Source organism: Symphalangus syndactylus, chromosome 9, assembly GCF_028878055.3.
Source record: "Symphalangus syndactylus isolate Jambi chromosome 9, NHGRI_mSymSyn1-v2.1_pri, whole genome shotgun sequence".
NCBI lineage: Eukaryota > Metazoa > Chordata > Mammalia > Primates > Hylobatidae > Symphalangus > Symphalangus syndactylus.
The window spans coordinates 47,557,266-47,583,800 of NC_072431.2; the positions used below are offsets into that span (position 1 = coordinate 47,557,266).

At 35.2% G+C, this 26,535-nt stretch overlaps 1 protein-coding gene across 13 annotated transcripts in view; it reads right to left on the reverse strand.

The window, feature by feature from the left end:
• The window catches only part of GALNT13 (polypeptide N-acetylgalactosaminyltransferase 13), a 613,915-nt gene that overhangs the window by 532,824 nt on the left and 54,556 nt on the right, over positions 1-26,535 (reverse strand). For all 13 annotated transcript variants that reach the window (XR_010122466.1, XM_055292091.2, XM_063646025.1 and 10 more), the window contains exon 3: positions 4,382-4,627. Coding sequence is in view for 12 of the 13 variants with exons in the window: in XM_055292091.2 (XP_055148066.1) it covers positions 4,382-4,523 (142 nt within the window). In the remaining variant the exon portion in view is untranslated. The remainder of the gene's footprint in view (positions 1-4,381; positions 4,628-26,535) is intronic.

Genomic DNA, 26,535 nt, shown 5'->3' on the forward strand with positions numbered 1-26,535 from the left:
GAAAAGGTACAGTAAAATGTTATAATTTGTTTAACTTTTATTTTAAGTTCAGGGGCACATGTGCAGGTTTGTTCCATCAGTAAACATGTGTCACTTGGGTTTGTTGTACACACTTATTCATCACCCAGGTATTAGGCCTAGTACTCATTAGTTATTTTTCCTGATCTTCTCTCTTCTCCTGCCCTCCACCCTAGTGTGTTTTGTTCCTGTCTACGTGTCCATGTGTCCTCACTTCTTAGCTCCCACTTATAAGTGAGAACATGAGCTATTTGGTTTTCTGTTCCTGCATTAGTTTGCTAAGGCTAACTGCCTCCAGCTCCATCCATGTCCCTGCAAAGGACATGATCTCATTCTTTTTTATGGTGCATAGTATTCCATGGTGTATATGTACCACATTTTCTTTATCCAGCCTATGATTGATGGGCATTTAGGTTGATTCCATGTCTTTGCTAATGTGAATAGTGTTGCAATGAACATACGCATGGATGTCTCTTTATAATAGAACAATTTATGTTCCTTAGGGTATATACAATAATGGGATTGCTGGGTTGAATAGTATTTCTGTCTTTAGGTCTCTGATGAATCAATCACCACACTGTCTTCCACAATGGTTGAACTAATTTACACTCCCACCAACAGGAAAGAAGTGCTCCTTTTTCTCCACAACCTTGCCAGCATATGTTATTTTTTGACTTTTTAATAATAGCCATTCTGATTGGCGTGAGATGGAATCTCATTGTGGCTTTGATTTGCAATTAGCTAATAATCAGTGATGTTGAACTTTTTTTTTAGTCCCATTAAATTGCCATTAACATTCTTCACAGAAATAGAAAAGACTATTTTAAAATTCATATGAAACCAAAAAAAGCCCAAAAGTCAAAGCAATCCTAAGCAAAAAGAACAAAGCTAGAGGCATCATGCTACTTGACACCAAACTATACTACAGGGCTACAGTAACCAAAACAGCATGGTACTGGTACAAAAACAGATATATAGACCAATGGAACAGAATACAGAACCCAGAAATAAGTTTGCACACCTACAACTATCTGATCTTTGACAAACCTGACCAAAATAAGCAATGGGGAAAGGATTCCCTATTCAATAATGGTGCTAGGCAAACTGGCTAGCCATATGCAGAAAATTGAAACTGGACCCCTTCCTTACACTATATAGAAAATTAACTCAAGACGGATTAAAGACTTGAATGTAAAACCCAAAACTATAATAACCCTGGAAGACAACCTAGGCAATACCATTCAGGACATGGGCACAGACAAAGATTTCATGATGAAGACACCAAAAGCAATTGCAACAAAAGCAAAAATTGACAAATGGGATCTAATTAAACAAAAAAGCTTCTGCACAGCAAAAGAAACTAACAACAGAGTAAACAGACAACCTACAGAATGGGAGAAAATTTTTGCAATCTATACATCTAACAAAGGTCTAATATCCTGCATCTATAAGGGACTTAAAACAAATTTACAATAAAAAAAAACCCACTAAAAAGTGGGCAAAATATATGAACAGACACTCCTCAAACAAAGGCATACATGTAGCCAACAATCATATGAAAAAAAAAAACTCAACATCAGTGATCATTACTTTAAAATATTATGGGATCACCATCATATATGCAGTCAGTTGTTGAACAAAAAATCATTATATGGCACATGATTAAACACACACACACACACACACAGTCACATAAATACATACAGAAAGAGAAAAATGTCTACTATATATTTGGCTTTAAGCTCCATGGCAGGTGGGAGCCTTGTTCCCTTATGTCCCAAACATCAGGGACCTCAGTTATATCCCCAGGATTTGCATAGAGTAAGAACTTAATAAATAATAAATGAATGAATGAATGAATGAAAATACCTCAAAAATTCATTAATAGTGTATGTTAATATTGGGTCCTTAGGAATTGTGTAAAATTTAGACATACAAGGGAACTTAGAAACTGCCTACTCCAAAACCTTTGCTTTAATAATGGAGATGCACAGGTCCAGAAGGATCTTTTTTAGTAAAAAAGCCTGTTTTTAGCAGGCCTAAAATGTGAAAATTTCAGTTAGGTACACTTTGCACAGCATCATCTGCTTACAAATAAAATATTTTGAAAACAAGGTGCAAATTCCTAAAGTAAAATTCTGAAATAATAAGTGACAAATGAAAATGAAATTAAAACCCTCAAGTCTATTTTCCATTGATTCAAGACAAATAGTATTAATATAAAACTTTAAAGTAGTACAATGTACTGAATGTTTGTGTCTCTGCAAAATTCTTATACTGAAATCCTAACCTTCAAAGTGATATTAGGAGATAGGGCCTTTGCAGGGTGATTAAGTCATGAAGGTAGAACCTTCACGAATGCAATTAGTGCCCTTATAAAATATGCCCCAGAGAGATTTCTCAACTATTCTGCCTAGTGAGGTTAGTGAGAAGACAGCTCTTTATAAGGAACAGGCCCTTATCAGACATTACATCTGCTAGGCTAGCACCTTCATCTTGGAATCCCCAGCCTTCAAAATTGTAAGAAATAAATGTCTGTTCTTTGTTAGCCACCAAGTCTATATTTTTTAACAACCTGAATGAAGTAAAATAACAAGTCTTATAAACAAAGAGAACAATGTTTAATTTTACAATTTAAGTACAAGGAAAAGTTATTTTTGCCTTGCATTGTTAAATTTCACATTTTGAGATTTAAGACTTAAGGAGCATTAAGGACATAAATCAGCAAAACCGTACCTTTTTGTTACTTGCAGAAAAGGCTATCAAAGTTTTGCTGAATCAGATTATAACATTTTTTGTGTGTGACCAACCTAGATGGTTTCCTTCAACAAATCACAGAGTGATCATTCCAAACTGATGTAATCCATCAAAAACACTTTTCTACATTCAGCCAAGCAGCAACTCAACTGATCTGACAAAGAAGCTGAGAAGGCTGATGAATTCTGGGGTTTTAACTAACGATCAGCAAATCATTCCCCACGTTCATTTGTCAAAAACATGGACTTACAATGTTCCCCTCTCAGAATAACTGAAGTATAAAGGCATAAAAACATGCATGCAAATTACCTAAATGGGTCTAGCATCAGTCACTTCCAAATTTTTTTTAATTATTTGTATTAGTCAAAATCTAAAATGTAAGTTCCGTTTTAAAAGACAAGAAAGCAATTCAGAATTTCTCTAAATGAATAAGAGTATTTTTTTAATCTAAAGCAAACTCAACATGTCTAAAGTAATCTTTGACTGGCAATCTAAAGCAAACTCAACATGTCTAAAGTACTCTTTGAACAAAAATTAGATTTTGGAAATGCTCTTCTGTTTCCCTAAATTTCATATAACCTGATAGTGTTAATGAGATTCTGCTTATTATTTTGTTCAATAAATATCTCAAAAATATCTATAACATTAAAAGCAGATCATATTCATTAAATAAATGTAAATCTCAACTTGATAATTTAGATTCACTTTTCCAAAAGGTACAAACATGTCATCAAACTTCAATTGAAGCTTGGTTTTTGTCATATTTATGCAGAAAACTTTTGCCAAACAGAGAATATGTTAGTTCAATGAGAATAAAACTAATTTTGAGTACTCTTACATATTTTAGAAGTATTGAATTTTCTAGGAATACTTTAGAAATATATTTATAGATCTTGAAGTTAACAAAAAAGAAAGCATAGAGAAAACTGGAATAACTTCACAGAAAACAAATCTCTATGGCTTTACTTGATAAATAACCATTCATACAAATTATTATGTTTACATTCATATTTCGTCTTTGAAACTGGTCCCTCAAGAGGAAAATACTGAATTAAAGTAATTTTATAGTATACTTGAAATTATCTTTTTCACTTAACATACAGCCAGCAATCTGGCAAATCTGCATACCACCATGTGTTTTGTTTTAAAAATTGGTTGTTTTATTTCAACTGTTTTGGAAGTCTTTAGTGGTGTCATTCATGCACAGTTCGTTTGCTAAAATCGCCACCTGTCTCACTTTAGTAGTTTTTCCGTTTTATGTTATGTGCTTGGTCTTTAAAGGCTTTTGGCTTCTAGCAGCCTAGATTTAAAATTCTGCCCAGTTTGAACGTTCACTAAACTGTCCTTTTCATACAGTCACAGAACACCAGAATTTGTTAGGTTGAACAGTATCTTAGAGGTTAGCTAACTCTTCTTATTATTTCCAAGAAGACACCTAAGACCAAGAAAGGTAAAGTAACTTCTCCATGGTTAAACACGCATTAATAGTGCTGCCAAAATGCTCTTCTAACTCACTAAGGCAAAACTCTTCTGATTCTGAAGTTTCTTATTTTGTCAAGGCACCACTTATCTCTATAAAAACAATATTTGCTTCATAAGCACTTACCCCTCAATGCAGGAAGCAGAGATCTCTCCTTCTTGTCATCACATTTGTTACATTCACTGAAGTACAGCAGTAAGAAGACATCAACAAGAACCCACATCAGTGAAGTGGCTAGAACCACCTTGCAGTAAACAAATCTCCTCATGTCTTTCCTTGATTTCTAGTTAACACACAGATTGAAGACAAATGCTACTGTGATAAATCCAAGCCACACAGGTGAACTCCAAGATGAAAGCAGGATACATTCCACTGTATTAAAAAAGAAGAAAATTTCATTAATTGTACACATAGATTTTTGGATAAAGAGCATATAACATGAAATGTATGACTTATTTAATGTTCTCAAATATATCAGTACTCAAGCCTTTGAATCCAAAATTAAAAGCCTAAATAAATGAAAGTTGCTAGCAAGCTAGTTGGCTAACATTTTAATACCTAATACTAGATCTGCCACTACTCTGCTAGGCCCTTCACAAACTATTTGATTCCTTTAAATTGTATTGTAATGATCTTAAAGTCATATCATGATATTCTTTATAGCTCCAGGTTGTCAAATAGTGCAATTCTGACTTTACTCTAATTCAGTACTTCTGACTAGCCAATAATTCTGAAATAGAAATCATCCTGGGATATAGTGTCTAAAATCTGGCCTTCATAGACAGACACGTCTGGGTCTATACACCTCCTAAGAATAGAAGACTTTCTAAGCCACAGTTTCCTCATCTGTATAATGTGTATAGAAATGCCAAAGCTAAACCTCATTTGTTATGAGGATTATGTAGAATCATACTTATAAAGCATCTTGCAGAACAGATAATTAATAAAACATAAAACAGAGCTGGGCACGGCGGCTCACGCCTGTAATCCCAGCACTTTGAGAGATCCAGGCAGGCGGATCACCTGAGGTCAGGAGTTTGAGACCAGTCTGGCCAACATGGTAAAACCACGTCTCTACTAAAAATACAAAAATTAGCCAGGCATGGTGGCACGTGCCTGTGATCCCAGCTACTCAGGAGGCTGAGGCAGGAGAATCACTTGAACCTGGGAGGTGGAGGTTGCAGTGAGCTGAGATCACACAATTGCACTCCAGTCTGGGTGACAAGAGCAAAACTCTGTCTCAAAAAAAATAATACATACATACATAAAAATAAAATAAAATAAATATACAAAACAGAAAAAATTGTTCTCATATTCTCAAGTAGAGCAATTGCAAGACACGATCAATAATTACGTAGCCTCTAAAATCCCAGCTGATCTGCAGAGAAAGTATCTACAATAAATGTGTATTTAGAATAGATAGCACACATCCAATTTATCAGGGGAAAAAATATATTAACATAAATGATTTAAAATAATCAGAGCAAGAATTCCAAAGGCTATAACAAAGATATGTACATAATTATTAAGAGACATTTTTCAAGGTAAGTGTAGAATGAATACCTTACACTTATTTGTTTTATTTATACTACATTGAGCATTTTATTTATACTACTGCATTTGTTTAACTACCTGGTTAACCAACTTTTATCTATAAAGTAAGTAAATCAGACAAAACATAATCTGGTATCATTTGTTACATTTCAAATAATATCAAGTAAAAGGTAAACTTATTGATGTGAATAAGATAAGTGATGAAGTTTTGACAGAGCTATTTGGGGTGAACAGTATTAAGTACAAAGACACTTGAAATATTTCATAAATATTTGTCTCAAAAACATCAAAGTATAATTTGATGAGCACAAGCTCTTTAAATTAACAGCAGCTGACAGCACCATAAAGCAACAGAAATTCTGTTGCCTGTTATAACCAACCTAAACTAGCAACAAATTCAAAATTCACATAAAGCGCCAGTTACAAAATAATTATTGTAACAGATTTTATTTTAGTAATTACAAAAAAATTACATTTACATTTATTCAGAATGTATATACATATATAAAAAATGGAGAGATATATGTAAATCCAAAGAATACACGACATTTGGGTTTTTCTTTTCTTAGTAAAAAGTAACATGTTATTATCTACTTTGTTTCATTTCCACTTTAATTTTCTATAAAAATGATAGCTAAATATTGGAAATCAGCCTCTAAACCTGATAATAAAGGAATGATTGTCCCATATTTATTTCCTGTTACTGTATACATTCTTTTCTAAATTTGAGATATGAAACAATTCAAGCTATCAAATGTTCTGTCTTCAGTCTTAAGATAGGGTAGATCCTTTCACTTTATTGTAGAAAATAATTCCATGGGGAAGTACCTATAACATTGATGGTCACTACACGGCCATCACCAAGTTTATAAGGCGTACCATATACATAAATGATCCTGGAAGATGTAAACAGCACCATTCCTGGCTCTGTCATCAAATAAAGGGATGACCTTAGGTAGGTATCTTGCTTCTCAGTGCTTCATTTGTTTATAACATATTTCCTGCCCCATCAATCTCACAAAATATTGTGAGGCTTAAGCAAGATAAAGAATTTTAAAAATCGTTCAAGAAAAGATGGAAGAATATTATTATAATAGAAAATCTGAAATCACTCAGTATTAATTAAATATTAAAATGTCTAAGATAAGTCATTTCCTAATAAGATCTTAACAGTTGAAGTTATTGAGAATTTAACTTAAACTTTAGTTATGATACAAAGTCAAAATTACATATTATTGCCACTTCAAGCAGTATTCAAATTATCCTAATTTCATAGCCTGCTAGTGCTATATATTAAGACATTAGCACTGAAAAAATTCTAACTATACCATTTCATGTGAAAAACTAAGTTGCTGTTTAAACTTCTTATCTAATTATGAAACAGACTCTGCTTATATTTTTTAATTTTAAAATTTACCGATACCTTGAAAACACCTACACCTTGAAAACAGGCTAAACTTTATCATTCACAGAGATCTAATCCCCTGGTACTTATAAAATAATAATCTTATATATTATATTTCAATATTCCTCTTAAGAGAAGAAAACTGAGCAGAAAAATGGTACTTTAAACACAGAATACTAACCAACATAAGCACAGTTGGTGGCCCAGGTTTATTTAAGAGAATCAGCATCTGTATTATGTTTCTATTCCAGGAAACTCCTATTTATTTGCAAATACTGTTCTGTTTCTCAGTCAGAAAATCCAAGTTCTTCAATATCCCTGGCTTGCCAAACCAGTGTAGTGCATGAGCAACTTGCATAAACTACAGACTTTTCTATCCAATACTATTACCTTTTTCCTAATTGTTTCAAAAACATTAAGTAATGGTATCAGCAAGATTGTCTATGTTATAGGATTTTTACTTGAAAATGTGTACCATATTTCCTATCTTTATTAAAAATTGATTTTAAGGCTGGGCACAGTGGCTCATGCCTGTAATCCCAGAACTCTGGGAGGCTGAGGCGGGCGGATCATCTGAGGTCAGAAGTTCGAGACCAGCCTGGCCAACATACCGAAACCTTGTAACTACTAAAAATACAAAAATTGGCCAGGCAAGGTGGTGTGTGCCTGTAATCCCATCTACTCAGGAGGCTGAAGCAGCAGAATGCCTTGAACCCAGCAGGCGGAGGTTGCAATGAACAGAGATCGTGCCATTGTATTCCAGCATGGGCAACAAGAGAGAAACTACATCTCAAAAAAGAAAAAAAAAATGATTTTTAATATAAGAAATAAAATCTAGATAAAGTTTAGGGTATTGTAACTATATTGTTAAATTAAGAAGAAAAAAGCTTTTGTTTTTGCTTTGGTTTTTTATTTGTTGCTCTTTTTTAATTAGGAAGTTATTACTTACTCAGGGAATCTATTTTACTTGCTATTAGACATATTTTTATCTGTAGTCATAAACTTTCTTTTGTAGAAAATTGTGTAATGGGAGCAAATGTTTTCAGTCTATTTTATGAGGCTATCCTTGAGGCTGCCAAGGGATCCTGGAAACTAGTGTAAGGCTGCTGGTAATGCTTCCAGAAGTTTCAGGCACTCAGCATACTTTAAATGTTTTAAATAGTTAGGCAGGAGCTTCTGTGAACTAATGACCAAATAATTTTGCAGTTTGATTTATGGGCTGATAAATGTAGTGAGTAAGCCTTGAAAAAATACCATAAATTAGCTTCAGGTCTGACTGATAGGAAAACAGATCTTTGTATGAATAAAGATAAGAAATTGGCCGGGCATGGTGGCTCACACCTGTAATCCCAGCAATTTGGGAGGCCGAGGCAGGTAGATCACCTGAAGTAAGGAGTTCGAAACCAGCCTGGTCAACATAGCAAAACCCTGTCTCTATTAAAAATGTAAAAATTAGCTGGGCGTGGCGGCGGACTCCTGTAATCCCAACTACTCAGGAGGCAGAGGCAGGAAAATCACTTGAACCTGGGGGGCGGAGGTTGCAGTGAGCCGAGATTGTACCATTGCACCCCAGCCTAGGCAACAGAGCAAGACTCTGTCAAAAAAAAAAAAAAAAAAAGACAAAAACTTAAGTTAAACCCAGGAAATCCACTCACAGCCTAAACCCAAGTGTCCGCTGTAATAACTACATCACACTAAAGGTTAAACTAAGAGACAAAGAAGCCAACAAATATAATGCTAAATAAATGCCTTTTACTGAAAGATGGTAGAAGAGAAGCAATAAACAAAACTGAAAAACAACAACAACAAAAAATGCCCTCATTTGCATATACACTAAGGAAAGGGAGAATATTGATAACATAAAATTCAATTCTCAGGAGGGAACCTAACATAGGCTGTAAAAGAAAACATTTCAGAGTTAAATCGTTATGATTTGAGTCTGGGTTCCAACACTCACTAATTGTGCAACTTGATTCAAGTTCCTTAAATGTTTAATGCCTTGGTTTTCCTACTCACAAAATGTGAATAGTAGTAGTTACCTTGTAAGGCTAGGATGAGTACAGGTATGTAACATGTAACCTCTTATAACAGTGGCTGGCACATAAGAACTCAATATACATTAGTTATTATTACTAGTAGTAACACATATTGTTATCATCAGAAACATCATTCTAAGAGCAAGAAAAAATAATGAGGATTCTCCCTACCCACCCTTGCAGAAACAATGCATTTTCAATGTGTAGGTGTTCAGGGGATTGGAGAACAAGAGTACCACAAAGCAGAACTATTTTAGATGTAGTTTCTAATGTGGTATGAGTCACACAAGGTTTTACAATAGTGAAAACTCATCGAACTGTGCACTTAGGATCAGTGCATTTCACTCTATGTAAATTGTACCTCCCTTTTAAAGGTAAATAGGTATCATACGATTCCCTGATATCATCAACTTTAGATTAAATAAATTGTAGTCACAAGTTCACCAGATAAGAGAGCTTCTACTTAATGCCTTTCTGATCTCATTTCCTACCATGTTCACATCAGTCACTTAGGTCACCTGGCTGTTCCTTAAATATACCAATTACTAGCTTGCCTCAGGGCATGTGCGATTGTGCTTTCTCTGCCCAGTCATAGGTTCATGGCTCCCTGCTCTTGTTTCCTTCAGATCTTCCTTCCTTCCTGCTCAAATGTCACATCACCAAGAGCTTTCCTATCAGCCTATATAAAACAGCACACACACCTTACTCACTGTCTTCTCACCCCACTTAATTTTCCTTCTTAGCAATTATCACCCCCAATTTATTGAAAAATTGTGGGGTTTTTTTTCGTTTCTTATTTGTCCCCCTTTCTTAAATGGTAAGCTATATGAGAACAGGATTACGCTTCTCTTACATACGCCCTCTCTCACTCCAATATATTTAAATTTTAAAACTCCAGCATTTGTTGTTATGGGCTGAATTGCCCTTGCCTGCCACATTCCAAAAATTCATGGGTTCAACTCCTAATCCCTAGTATCTTAGAATGGAACCATATTTGGAAATAGGAGATTTAAAAAGGTAACTAGACAAAATGAGGTGTGATGGGTGGACCCTAATCTAATATGACTGGTACTCTTCAAGGAGGAGATTAGGACCAGGAAAACCATGTGAAGATACAGAGAGAAGGCATCCATTTACCAACTACAAAAAGAGGCCTCAGAATAAAATCAACACTGCTGACATCTTGATTTTGGACTTCTAGCCTCCAGAAATGTGAGAGAAAATATATTTCTGTTACAGTTTAAGGCATCCAGTCTGTGGTATTCATTATGGCAGCCCCAGCAAACTAATACACTGGCTAGTTAAATTCACTTTCCTATGCTCCACTTCCACATGCAAACAGGTGAACATGGCTGTCATGAAACTCCCAAATTATTCCACCTCTTCTCATTTTAAATCTATGAGCCCACACTGCAGTGGAGTCCAAATCAATCTCCATCTTTCAGACAATGATTTTGCAGCTTATTTGACTTCCTCATACTGTCATCTCCACACTTTCTTTTTCTCATGGCTGCCCACTATGCATCTACATTTAACACAGAACATATAAACAATCAGAAGAGAATTTTGCACATTGCCATGTTAAATGTATTGCTTGCTTGTTTCTATTACTACCATACCAAATTCTACAGGTCCAACTGTTACCCTGGTGAACTGTCCCTTTAAAGAATGCAATGCCCTCTGCCTTCACATATTCAAGGATTTGACTAATGCACTTTTCTCTTCTGCATTAGTATATCTTCTCTAACAAGTCATTATTACCAATATGCAAAGATGTTATATTAATAATAATCTTTGAATAAAGTAATTTCACCACACATCTCTCTTCAGGTACCCCTACATCCACCTATTTACCCTTAATGTAAAACTTTTGACAATAATTACGTATGTCTATACATCCCTATCCTCCCATTCTCTCTTAAACTTCACAGACTTTAGGTCCTGCCACTATGTGGAAACCTTATGTGATAAGGTCAGGGACAAATCCAATGATCAATTCTTAATCATTATCTTACATAAACACTCAGCAGCAGTTGGTATAGGTTGGCCAAAAACCGTGTACTCCTTTCTATCAACTTGTTTCTTTCACATTCCATATTTGATTGTGCAGCAAATTCTTTTGACTCCACTTTCAGATCTGTGCCACTTTTCACCAATTCCACCACTACAACTATACATCAAGCAGCCACCAGGATTTTGAAATGCTGCCTTAGATTGTTTTAAAAAACAGTTTTATTGAGATATAACTCATATATCTGATAATTCACTCATTTAAAGTATACAATGCAATATAGTCACACATTGTGTGTCTATCACCACAATCAATTTTAGAGCATTTCCTTTCCTCAAAAAGTAAACCACTCCCCTTTGCTAGAACCCTCAATCCTACCATCATCCATAGACATAGGCAACTACCAATCTGATTTATTGTCTATGAATTCTCCTATTTTGAATGTTTCATATAAATTGAATCATACAATATGTTGCCTTCCTGACTATCTTCTCTCACTTAGCACAATGTTTTCAATGTTCATTCACATTGTAGCGTATACAAGTACTTCATTTCTTTTTATTGCCAAATAATATTCCATTGTATAGCTATATACATTTTATTTATCCATTCATCAGTTTATGCACATTTGTGTTGTTTCTACCTTTTGACTATTATGAAAAATTTAAGCTGTTAACATTTAGGTACAAATTTTCTGTAGACATATGTTTTCATTGTTCTTGGGTATATAACTAGGTGTAGAATTGCTTGATCATATGCTATGCCTTGGCATCTTAAATGCACCCCCATTATAATCTAGTCTTCACACAAAAGGCAGGTGGTTCCTGTTAAAATTTAAATTTAATGGCCAGGCGTGGTTGCTCATGCCTGTAATCCCAGCACTTTGAGAGGCCAAGGTGGGCAGATCACAAGGTCAGGAGATTGAGACCATCCTGGCTAACACAGTGAAATCCCATCTCTACTAAAAATACAAAAAATTAGCCGGGCGTGGTGGCACACGCCTGTAGTCCCAGCTACTTGGGAGGCTGAGGCAGGAGAATCACTTGAACCCGGGAGGTGGAGGTTGCAGTGAGCCAAGATCATGCCACTGCACTTCAGCCTGGGCGACAGAGTGACACTCTGTCTCAAAAAAAAAAAAAAAAAAAATTAAATTTAATTTAATTAGATATCTTCCCTGTTCTGCTCATTATTGATCAACAGCTTCTATCACATTTACAATAAATTGTAAATCCTATCCTTGGCCTGAAACACAAGTATGGTTCATTGCTAAGAAGGGATGGCAGGAATAAGAATATTTATGGCTCTCTTTGATAAAGGTGCCTACATCACCATCCTACCTGGTTTCAGGTTACAGGGCTGCTGTTTTAGGCCAATCAGTCACCTCCAGCCATACCACTGTGGCCCATGAAACTAAACTGGGTCATATTTTCTGGTTTCCAGACCATCTACAGTCTGGCAATATTGTGCCATTTATTGCAAAGGCCACCTAATAATAAAATGATAGTCAAGGTATTAGATTTTCCAAACTCAATGCTCAAGTCCATTATATAAAATGGCATAGTATTTGTATATAACCTATGCACATATTCCTGTAGTCCTTAAGTCATTTCTAGATTATTCATAACACCTAATACAAAGTAAGTGTTATGCAAATAGTTGTTACGCTGAATTGTTTTTATCTGTGATTTTATTGTTGTATTTCTATTTTTATTGTGTTCTTTTGCAAATATTTTCAATCCAAGGTTACCTGAATCTGTGAATGCAGAAACTGCAGACACAGACGGCTAACTCTACTGCTAACTGAATCCCTCGACAATGGCCTATGTGGGCAAACATGGGAGGTACAATGAGTCTCTGTATATTTTGTAAAAATGTCTCTGTTCCACTTGCATTTAACATTTTCATATGAAAGCTCTGGGTTAGATTAATAGAGGACTGGAGAGAAGAAAAGCAAAGTTATACTGAAATAGGGCACACAAAATTTCATGGCTGTGGAGAAAGCAATAACTCTGACATCTGGGCGAAGAAATGGCTTGTACACCAAGAGTTATGGGGAAGAGGATGGGTTAATTAATGCTCTGTTTGTCACCTAGATCCAGAATCAGAGCCTGGCAAAATAATCATATGGCCTGCCTGAGTGAAGTAGCATCTGTGGCTGACAATCTAGCCTGCTGTTCCATTTGTCATCTCTTCCAAGTGCTATGAAACAGAAAAACTCATGTGGGCATGGCCAGTCCTGAACTGCTCTGCTGTGCCCGATGCCATAAATGGCTGCTCCCAAAAAGATACCCTTCCTCCCACCTAAACAAACACAAGAACTTGCATAACATTGTTTCTATCTGGCTGATAGAAATTCACCTGCTTCTCCTGATGTCTGAGCACTTTGGCTTATGCCATGTAAACAATCCAGGCTACAACTCTTCAGTGACATGGCACATGCTTAATCAGACCAATGTAATGATGATCCAAATACAGTTTAATAAAAAATCCTGATTGGACAGATTTGTGTCCCTTTGGGCTATATGTTTGTATATGGGCTGAGTGAGCCATGGACTATCTCTCCATGGAAATTCAGATTCTATTAAATCATCTATTGCAATGATAACCAAAGATAAGCAGTTCTATGTAAACTTCCTTGTGTCAGTTGTGCTGGATAATACATTGTTCTTAGACTACTACAGTTTGGCTTTATAGAATAAAATGTACTGATATCCTCTTAGACTTATTTACAGTGACTGAGTCCAGGACCATGCGGAAACATGAGTAAAGTCAAAACTCCAAGTTGGCCTAATCCTGATGTTAGAAGTTCTGTTCATAATAGCCTTATATAAATACTGTATGAGAAAAACTAAATAGATCTGACCCCAGCCACTGTCATATTATTTAGGGTGTTCAATGGAGTGCCATAATCACATGAAAGTTCACCAGAAGCCAACATGATGAAAGATCAAAAGTGGATATCATTGACAGACACTCCTCCACTCTCATAAACTCCTAATACTTCTTGCTGGGGATGCCAAGAATGCAAGGCCCCGAACACCCCAGGCCACTTTTCATAACTGTGTTTGCAGTAAGGAATATTGAAAAATGTTTATTATAAAAAATAGCTTATCTAAGGTTATTGGTCTTTTTCTGTAATGCAACCCAGCATGTAAGTAGGAATCCACTGGGGCTATCCACATACCCTCAATAGGACACAGGAAGCAAGTGGAACTCACACAAACACATATTGTACTTCTATAGTCATAGCATCTTCATAGAATGGATATCCGTACATGCAAGCATGTGTGAAAAGACCAATATGTGACAAACTGCATTGACACATGACATCTGATGGCTCATGTATTTCCTGTGCCATGAGTAAAAAATGTCCTTTGCTCTAATACAGAAGTCCATTCTGCCCAAATCCATGTAATAATAACAAGCCAACCTTTAGCTTTTATGTGAGGTAAAATCAAATTCCAGAACCTTCACAGACCTGAGATCATCACACACAGAAAAAGCAGGAAATATGTATGTGTGTCTGTCTGTGTAAATTTTCATATTCCCAGAAAATTTACAGATACACTCACTAAACTTGGTAATCTCTGAACAACAGAATTTACAGTCTTCTGCAAGCTTGAATTTTTGCTACAATCATGTATTCCTTTAAGAATAAAATTACCACCTTAATTATAAAACTAAAATATTCCTTTCATTTATCCAACAGATATAATTTAGTGCCCACATAAGTGCCAACACTGTACTAAGGCATTAAAGATACATTCAGAAAAATCCTCTGAGATACCATAAAAGATGACCATCCCCAAGACATGCAGTCATCAGATTCTCCAAGGTCAACACGAAAAAAAAAATGTTAAAGGCAGCTAGAGAGGAGAGGCAGGTCACCTACAAATGGAACCCCATCTGGTTAATAATGGACTTTTCAGTAGAAACCTTATAAGCCAAAAGAGACTGTGGGGCCTATATTCAGCATTCTTAAAGAAAAGAAAGTCCAACTAAGAATTTCCTATCCAGCCAAATGAAGCTTCATAAGAGAAGGAGAAATAAAATCTTTTTCAGACAAGCTAATGGAATTTGTTATCACCAGACCCACCTTACAAGAGGTCTTTAAGGGAGTGCTAAAGATGAAAATGAAAGACCATTACTGGCCGCCAAAAAAAAAAAAACCACTTAAATAAATAGCCCACTGACACTATAAAACACCTACATGATCAAGTTTACATAACAACAAGATACTATAACAACATGATGACAGGATCAAATCTACACATATTAGTATTAACCTTAAACATAAAGAGGCTAAACATCCCCACTTAACAGGATAAACACCCCACTTAAAAGGCACAAAGTGAAGATTTGGATAAAGAAGAAAGACTCAAGCATATGCTGACTTCAGGAGAACCATCTCACATGCAATGATACCCATAGGCTCAAAGTAAAGATATGGACAATAATCTACCAAGCAAATAGAATGCCAAAAAAATATTGAGTTGGTATTCTAATTTCAGACAAAACAGACTTTAAAGCCACAAAGATCATAAAAGACAAAAGAAGGATATTATCTTTGCAACCAACACTGGGGCACAGAAATTCTCTTCTTAGGAAGCTACAAAGAGACTTAGATAACCACACAATAATAATGGGAGACTTCAACACCCAACCGACAGTATTAGACAGATTATTAAGGCAGAAAACTACAAAGAAATTCAGGACCTGAACTCAACATTTCACCAAATGTACCTAACAGACATATACAGAACTCTTCACCCCTTAAAAACAGATGTATCATTTTCATCTGTACATGGCAAATACTCTAAAATCAATCACGTATTCACCCATAAAGCAATTATAAACAAATTTTTAAAAAAGCTGAAATCATACCAACCATACTCTCAAAACACAGAGCAATAAAAATAGAAACCAAAACTAAGAAGATCTGTCGGGCCAGGCACAGTGGCTCATGCCTGTAATCCCAGCATTTTGGGAAGCCAATGCAGGAGGATCACCTGAGGTCAGGAGTTTGAGACTGGCCTGACCAATATAGTGAAACCCCATCTCTACTAAAAATACAAAAATTAGCCAGGTGTGGTGGCAGGCCCCTGTAATCCCAGCTACTGGGAAGGCTGAGGCAGGAGAATCGCTTGAACCCAGGAGGCGGAGGTTACAGAGAGCCAAGATTGAGCCATTGCATTTGAGGCTGGGCAACAAGAGCAAGACTCCATCTCAAAAAAAAAAAAAAAAAAGAAAAAAAAGAAAAAAGATCTGTCAAAAACATACAATTACATGGAAATTAACCTGTTCCTGAATGACTTTTGGGCAAACAATGAAATTAAGGTAGAAATCAAGAAATTCTTTGAAACTAAGAAAAACAAAGAAGTAACATGCCAGAATCTCTGGGACACAGCTAAAGCAGTATTAAGAAGAAAGTTTATAGCACACATGAAAAAGTTTAAAAGATCTCACATTAACAACATAACATCACTCCTAAAGGAACAAGTAAAACAAGGGCAAACTGACCTCAAAGCAAGCAGAAGAAAAGAAATAACCAGAAACAGAGCTAAACTAAACTAAATTTAGATATGAAAAACCATAGAAAAGATCAATGAAGCCAAAAGTTGGTTCTTTGAAAAAATAAATAACATTAATAAACCACTAGTTAGAATAATAAAAAGGGGGAGAAAATTAAACACAATCATAAGTGACAAATGAGACATTATCACTCCACAGAAATACAAAAAACCTCAGACTATTATAAACACCTCTATTAACACCAACCAGAAAACAGAAGAAATGGATAAATTCCCGGGTGAGTTCCAAAACTGAATAAGCAACAAAAAACCTACCAACCAAATAAAGCCCTGGATGAGAGGGATTAACAGCCAAATTCTACCAGACATATAAAGAACTGGTGCCAATCTTACTGAATCTCTTCCCAAAAATTGAGGAGTAAGAAATCCTCCCTAACTTATTCTGTGAGGCCAGTATCATTATCATACCAAAACCTAAAAACAAACACAATGAAAATAGAAAATATCAGGCCAATATCCCTGATGACCATAGATGTAAAAATTCTCATAGAGGTAAAAGCAACATACTAGCAAACTGAATCCAGCAACACATCGAAAAGCTAATCCACCATGATCAAGTAGGCTTCATCCCTAGGATGCATGGTTGGTTCAACATATGTGAATCAATAAATGTGCTTCAGCACATAAACAGAACTAAAAATAAAAACCACATGATCATCTTGATAGACACAGAAGAGGTTTTCAATAAAATTCAACATGGCTTCATGTTAAAAACCTTCAACAAACTAGGCATGAAATGAATATACCTTAAAATAAGAGCCATCTATGACAAAACCGCAGCCAACATCATACTGAATAGGCAAAAGCTGGAAACGTTCTCCTTAAGATCCAGAAAAAGACAAGGAAGGCCACTCTCACTACTCCTATTCAGCATCATACTGGGAGTCATAGTGAGAGTAATCAAGCAAGAGAGAGAAATAAAAGCTATCCAAACAGAAAGAGAGGAAAGAAAACTATCTCTGTTTGTGGACAACAGGATTTTATACTAGAAAACCCTACAGTCTCTGCTAAAAGGCTACTAGATCTGATGAACAATTTCCGCAAAGCTTCAGCATACAAAATCAATATACAAAAATCAGAAGCATTTTTATACACCAATAATGTCAGAGCTGAGATCTAAATCAAAGAGGCAATCCCATTCACAATAGACACACACACACATACACACACACACACACGCACACTTAGGAATACAGCAATACAGCTACGCAGGGCAATGAAATGTCTCTACATTGAGAAGTACAAAACATTGCTGAAAGAAATCAGAGATGACACAAATGGTTAAACAGTCTATGCTCATCAATAGGAAGAATCGAGACTGATAAAATGGCTATACTGCCCAAAGCCATTTACAGATTCAATACCATTCCTATCAAACTACCAACGACATTCATCACAGAATTAGAAAAAAAATATTCTAAAGTTCATATGGAACCACATAAGAGCCCAGATAGCCAAAGCAATACTAAGCAAGAAAAAGAAAGCCAGAGGAATCACACTACGTGACTTCAAACTATACCACAAGACTACAGTAACCAACACAGCATGGTACTTACTGGTACAAAAACAGACAGACCAGTGGAACAGAAGAAAGAACCCAGGAATAAAGCCATACACTTACAGCCATCTGATCTTCAACAAAGCCAAAAAAACTAGCAATGAGGAATGGACTTCCTATTCAATAAATGATGCTGAGATAACTGGCTAGTCATATGCAGAAAATTGAAATTCCTTTCACCATATGTAAAAGTCAACTCAAGATGGACGATAGACTTAAATGCAAAACCTAAAACTATAAAAACTCTAGGAGATAACCTAGGAAATACCACTCTGGACATAGGTCCTGGCAAAGATTTCATGATGAAGATGTCAAAAGCAATTGCAACAAAAACAAAAATTGCCAAGTGGGACCTAATTAAATTAAAGAGCCTCTGCCAAGCAGACAACAAACAGACAACCCTCACAACCCTCAGCAAGGAAGAACGTATCTGCAAACTATGCATCCATCAGAGGTCTAATATTCAGAATCTATAAGGAACTTAAACAAGCAAAAAACAAACCCCATTAAAAAGTGGACAAAAGACATGAACAGACACTTCTTAAAAGAAGGCATGCATGTGACCAACAAACATAAGAAAAAATGATAAACATCACTAGCAATTAGAGAAATACAAATCAAAACCACAATGAGATACCACCTTACACCAGTCAGAATGGCTATTAACAATTCAAACATAACAGAGGCTGGTGAAGTTGCGGAGAAAAGGGAATGTTTATACACTGCTAATGAGAATGTAAATTAGTTCTGCCAATGGGGAAAACATTTTGAAGATTTCTCAAGGAGCTTAAAACCGAACTACCATTTGACATAGCAATTTCATTAGTAGGTATATATCCAAAGGAATATAAATAATTTTATTATTAAGACATATAGATATGTATGTTCACTGCAGCACTACTCACAATAACAATGACATAGAGTCAACCTAGATGCCTGTCACTGGTAGACTAAATAAAGAAAATGTGCTACATACACACCATGGAATACTATACAGCCATAAAAAGAACGAAACCGTGTCTTTTGCAGTAACATGGGTGGAGGTGGAGGCCATTGTCCTAAAAGAATTAACACAGGAACAGAAAAACCAAATACAGCATGTTGTCACTTATAAGTGTAAGCTAAACACTGAGTACACATAGACATAAAGAAAAAATAGACACAAGGGCCTACTTGAAGGTGGAGGGTATGAGGAGGTTAAGTACTGAAAAACTACCTTTTGGGTACTATTCTCGTTACCTGGGTGACAAAATAATCTGCACACCAAACCTCCACAACATGTAATTTACCCATGTAACAAACCTCCACCTGCCCCCGTAAACCTAAAATAAATGTTGGAAAGAAAAATAAAATAAAATGCAAATTTCAATACAGTAGGGCTGGGATAAGGCCAGGGATAGCACATGTCTAACAACCTGGGGTGATGCCAGTGCTGTGGCCCACTCGACCTCACATTGTCTGATAGGCAGGTTCTGTGATGTATTTTCAACTTTTCTCTTGAATTAAATAAAAATAAATATGAGAATAAAACAAAACAGACAACAAGACACAATTCCTGCCTTCTGTCTTAGGATCCAGGAGGGGAGACAGACAAGAGCAGTGGATTAGGGATAAGAAAATGATGTATGAAACATATGAAGTAATTCCAATATGTAAAACTCTTAACAGATAGTTTTTATACATAATTACTAATGTTGAGAGAATAAAGTGACAAACAATACTTGGCCATAGAGTGAGTGAAATAAGGATGGAGATAAATTTACAGAGAATGTTTAGAAAGCAGTAACATTGTATAAGGCAGATGTCGTGTGTCAAGGCAATTTGTTACACATAGCTCTCTTCAGCCATGCTTTAATTTAGGGATATTCATTCTATGCAGATGCTATGGCTGCCAAAACCTAAAATATATGATATTGGGACTTTAAAAGGAATAGATTATTATTAAAATATAATGAAATTAAGAAGTCCTCATAAAGAAAGCTTTTAAAAAAGGAATATATGAGCCTCAAAAACACAATGAAATAAAGTGATTTTAAAAATCCTATTCATCAACCTAAAAATTTCTCATGGTTCATTTGATATAGCATTTAATGACTGCTGAGTATTCATCTTATAACATGGCAAACCAATGATTCAAGCTTGTTCATTAATAGTCACCAAGAAGGGAAGGGAGAAATTCAGAATGTTCAAGTAGATATAAAACTAGAGATTTAAAACAACACTAGAGCATTTAGACAGTTCCCAGTTGACATCTATCAGCTAGCTGGCCACCTTCTGCCATAAATCTCCTGATTAAAAAGAAAATAAATGTTTCCACTGAGACATCAAACCATTAGGAAATCTAAACCGCAGCTTCCTAGTTGGCCTTAAGGCTTCTGAATTCTTCATGACAAAATATGTAAGAAATATATTACAAGTGTTCTTTCTTTGAAATGTGTAGAATAATGTGGTTATTTCTTATCTAGGCTTCCATTTCAAAACAGGGGCATTTATTTGTAGAAAATAGTGAGGAATAATATATTATCTTGTAAAATTATATCAGAGTCACTCCGACTAGTCTGGCTGACAATTAATGGGGGATAGAAAGTGAAATAAAGTCAAACAAAAGCACAGAACCCTAGACACAAAAGAAACCCCAGTAGCATAAAGGGGAGATGAAGAAGGGGCTTTTACAGGGTACTCTAGAGGTATACTAAAATTGCATACATGTAAACAAAGTTTTATTTGTCTGCTCCTATATTTTAATGATTGATATTTAACCACATCTTATCCATGGAATAAATGCACTCTTTTCTTAAACTAGTTAATAAAGTATTAATAGGTGAAATAGTCATCTTCCACTGGGGAAAAAACAAAACAACTCATTAAAGATTATATAAACATATTTAATAATTTGACTTGCAGCTTCGGTTTTTTTCCTGCAAACTTCCTGGTAAAGTTATTAATCATAAGTTAAGTGCCTTAAAAGACAGGCAATTAGAGGAAAGAAGTAAATAATTACATAAAGAACTAAATATTCCAAATATTGAATACTCTCCAATTAATTAACAGTAAAGTAAAAGTTTCAAGTCCTCATGGACTTAAAATTCATATTCTCATTAGCAAAGCAAACTTGTCATATAACATTGCTAAAGATGATAATTTGTTAATCAATATAAAGCAACTAATAAAATGGAGTGTATAATCCATTAATAGAAAACACAGAGATGCTAAAAAATAAGAAAATCTGCCACAAATATAGGAGAAAAGGAAAAATATAACGCAAGATATAACAGGTAAGCAGAGATTACCATTATGTATAGAAGCACATGAAAAGACAACCCGTAAACAAAGCGACATTTCCCGTATCATCTGGCAAAACTTCTAATTAATTTAATTAATAATTGTGCATATTAAAGGACTATAAACCAAAATTAAACATTATTTGTAACAAAATTATATTTTAGCAAAGATGGGATAAATGGGTACTTTCTTTCTTTTCAGATAGAAATATAAATTGGTAAAAACATTTTTGGAAAGAAATAGCATTTATTAAAAATAAGATTTTTGACCCATTTCCTTAAAAATTATCATGTACTTTGAACTAGTAATTTCTCCACTGAACACTGTTTTAAATACCCCATATTGAGAAAAGGCTTTAAGAGATATTATGACACTATTTTTAAAAATTGCAATGTCTACTTATGTATGCACTATGATTGCAACTGTTTTTTAACTTATTCATATACGAGCATTGGAAAAGCATGTGCAAATGTGGGAATTTTCATTGTGCTTCTCTAATGCGTTTTGTGATTTTATGTAGTAACTAGAAATAGTGTCTATTATCTGAATAATGGGGAAGATATATGTTTTATTTTAAAGTAATAAGAAAATCACCAATAATAGTGATATGGACTAAATTTCTGACACATCTGATATTTGTGCCGATGTGTACGTGAGTACATGGCACGCACACAGTCATGAAAACCATGCAAATATAAACCAACAGACCCAAAGGATTGTCAAGGGTTATTCACAAAACAGAATAAATGAGAAAGAAAAGGAAGACAGAATTCCCCATTAAAACGAAGCCTGATTTAAGTAATCTGTTTCCAAAATTCTAACTTTTGCTAGTCTCTAGTATTACAGACTCTGGAAAGATAAGAGTTTGCCTTAAATGTGAAATTATTTTAAAACTCCACATTCTTTTGAAGAAAATAGCTAACTTTTCAAACCTGGACTCTTAACCAAAATTCAGGAACTATCTCTTTCTAGTTGTATATGTGGCTTTTGTTTCAAACAAATACAACCTTAAATCCATCAGGACCATATTTAAAAGTGATTATTTAAAGTGGGAAAGACTATTCACTTCTAACTATTCTCACCATTGCAGCCTGTATTTACCTCAAATCCAATTAAATCTTTAGAACAGAAAAGAACACCAATAAATTGTATATTCATCTCATGTAAATAAATTTTAATATATTGAAAACATATATACTTGGACCCCAGAACATTATTCTTTTTTATATGATTTAGATTAAAATCACATGCAACTTGAGGTATCTGAGACTCTTAGTGATTTCTGCTTTAGAAAAGCATCATCTCCTATTAATAGTGTAATACAATTTGAAAAAAATCATGATTGACAGGCAAGAGAAATAAATAAAGGGTATTAGACTAGGAAGAGAAAAAGTCAAACTCTCTCCGTTTGCAGGTAACATGATCCTAAATCTAGAAAACTCCATCATCTCAGCCCCAAAGCTTCTTAATCTGACAAGCAACTTCAGCAAAGTTTCAGGATGCAAAATCAATGTGCAAAAATCGCTAGCATTCCTATACACCAACAACAGGTATACAACCAAATCACGAATGAACTTCCATTCACAACTGCCACAAAAAGAATAAAATACTTAGAAATACAACTAACAAGGGAAGTGAAGGACCTTTTCAAGGGGAACTACAAAGCACTGCTAAAAGAAATCAGAGATGACACAAACAAATGGAAAAACATTCCACGCTCACGGATAGGAAGAATCAATATCATGAAAATGGTCATCCTGCCTAAAGCAATTTATAGATTCAATGCTATTTTCATTAAACTACCATTGACATTCCTCACAGAATTAGAAAAAAGAATTTTAAAATTCATGTGGAATGAAAACAGAGCCCGAATAGCCAAGACAATCCTAAGAAAAAAAAAAAGCTGGAGGCTTCATGCTACCAGATGCCAAACTATACCACACAGCTAAAGTAACCAAAACAGCATGGTACTGGTACAAGAACAGACACATAGACCAATGGAACAGAATACAGAACCCAGAAATGAGGCTGCACACCTACAATTATCTGATCTTTGACAAACCTGACAAAAAAAAGCAATGGGGAAAGCATTCCCTATTTAATACATAGTGCTGGGAGAATTGGCTAGCCATATGCAGAAAATTGAAACTGGACCCCTTCCTTATACCATATACAAAAATCAACTCAAGATAGATTAAATATTTGAACACAAACCCAAAACTATAAAACCCCTAGGAGAAAACCTAGGCAATACCATTCAGGACATAGGCACAGGCCAAGATTTCACAACAAAGACGCCAAAGCAATTGCAACAAAAGCAAAAATTGACAAATGCAATCTAATTAAACTAAAGAGCTTCTGCACAGCAAAAGAAATTATCAACAAAATAAACAGACAACCTACAGAATGGGAGAAAATTTTTGTAATCTATCCATCTGACAAAGGCCTAATATCTAACATCTATAAGGAACTTAAGCAAATTTACAAGCCAAAAACAATGGCATCAAAAAGTGCACAAAGGACATGAGCAGACACTTTGCAAAGGAAAACACACATGTGGCCAACAAACATGAAAAAAAGCTCAGCGTCACTGATCATTAGAGAAATGCAAATCAAAAACACAATGAGATACCATCTCACACCAATGAGAATGGCTATTATTAAAAAGTAAAAAAACAACAGACGTTGACGAGGTTGTGGAGAAAAAGGAACGCTTATATACTGTTGGTGAGAGTATAAATTAGCTCAACCATTGTGGAAGGCAGTATGGCAATTCCTCAAAGACGTAGAGGCAGAAATGTCATTTGATTCAGCAATCTCATTACTGGGTATATACCCAAGGGAATATAAATTGTTGTATTATAAAGATACATACAGGTACATGTTCATTGCAGAACTATTCACAATAGCAATGACATGGAATCAATCTAAATGTCCATCAACAATAGACTGGATAAAGAAAATGTGGTATATATACACCATGGAATATTATGCAGCCATAAAAAGGAATGAGATCATGTCCTGTGCAGGAACATGGATGGAGCTGGAAGCCATTATCCTTAGCAAACTAATGCAGAACAGAAAACCAAATACCAAATGTTCTCATTTATAAGTGGGAGCTGAAGGATGAGAACACATAGACACATGGGGGCAAACAAGATACACCAGGGCCTATCTGAGGGTAGGGGGTGGGAAGAGGGAGTGCATCAGGAAGAATAGCTAATGGATGCTGGGCTTAATACATAGGTGATGGGATGATCTGTGCAGCAAACCACCATGGAACACATTTACCTATGTAACAAACCTGTACATCCTGCACATGTACTCCTGAATTTAAAAATAAAAGTTGGAAATTTAAAAAAATCATGATTGACATGCTGCTATAAAGACATATGCACACGTATGTTTACTGCAGCACTATTCACAATAGCAAAGACTTGAAACCAACCCAAATGTCCATCAATGATAGACTGGATTAAGAAAATGTGGCACATATACACCATGGAATACTATGCAGCCATAAAATTGATGAGTTCATGTCCTTTGTAGGAACATGGATGAAGCTGGAAACCATCATTCTCAGCAAACTACCGCAAGGACAAAAAAAACAAACACTGCATGTTCTCACTCATAGGTGGGAATTGAACAATGAGAACACTTGGACACAGAAACGGCAATATCACACACCGGGGTATGTTGTGGGGTCGGGGGAGGGGGAAAGGATAGCATTAGGAGATATACCTAATGTAAATGACGAGTTAATGGGTGCAGCACACCAACATGGCACATATATACATATGTAACAAATCTGTATGTTGTGCACATGTACCCTAGAACTTAAAGTATAATAAAAAAAATTAAAAAAACATGATTGAGATTTAACAAAAAAAAATCAGATTCCAAAATCAAATCAACATGAATAAAATACTCTCCCTGTTAAAAGTAAGCAAGGTAGAGTATGATTTTATTCAAAAGCCAAAAAAGTACATAAGTAATAAAGTAGTAGTATATAACAAATGTAATCGGTTCTATTATAATTTGCTATTAATCCAGCAGAAGAGCAATCAACATTTTATTTTCCTTTTCACTTCACATTTCTGGCAAAGATATGTACAAAAGCAGCAAACTGAATTAATGAATCCTGTTAATTAATACATAAATTTTATTCTGTTTTTAAATGTCTAATCTAAAAATGCTATTTCAGGCCAGGCACAGTGGCTCACGCCTGTAATTCCAGCACTTTGGGAGGCTGATATGGGAGGATCACCTGAGGTCAGGAGTTCGAGACCAGCCTGGTGAATATAGTGAAACCCAGTCTTTATCAAAAACACAAAAATTAGCTGAGCATGGTGGTAGGCGCCTGTAACCCCACCTACTCAGGAGGCTGAGGCAAGACAATTGCTTGAACCCGGGAGGCGGAGGTTGCAGTGAGCCCAGATCACACCGCTGCACTCCAGCCTGGGTGACAGAGGGAGACTCTGTTTCAAAAATTAAAATAAAAATAAAAATGCTACTTCAAATGACCCTATTGCTTTAATATAATTATTAAATAATATATATCTGAGTTTCTAAAATATTCATTTCCATTTATCACTTCATGCCAGTCATTGCTAATTAAAGCAATTTCTGAAAACAATTTTTCTTTCCATATTATCCACCAGAAGTTACATGGATTTTTTTCTATATGTCATTTTAATTCCTGGTTATTCCACTCCTCATATTTTTAAAATTATAGACGTATTTTAACATATTTAAATTATGTTTATCCTTATTATATTTCTAATATCCCTTTTTTATTCATCTTATTTCCCATCCATAGTCTTTTTTCAATTATAAAAACCAT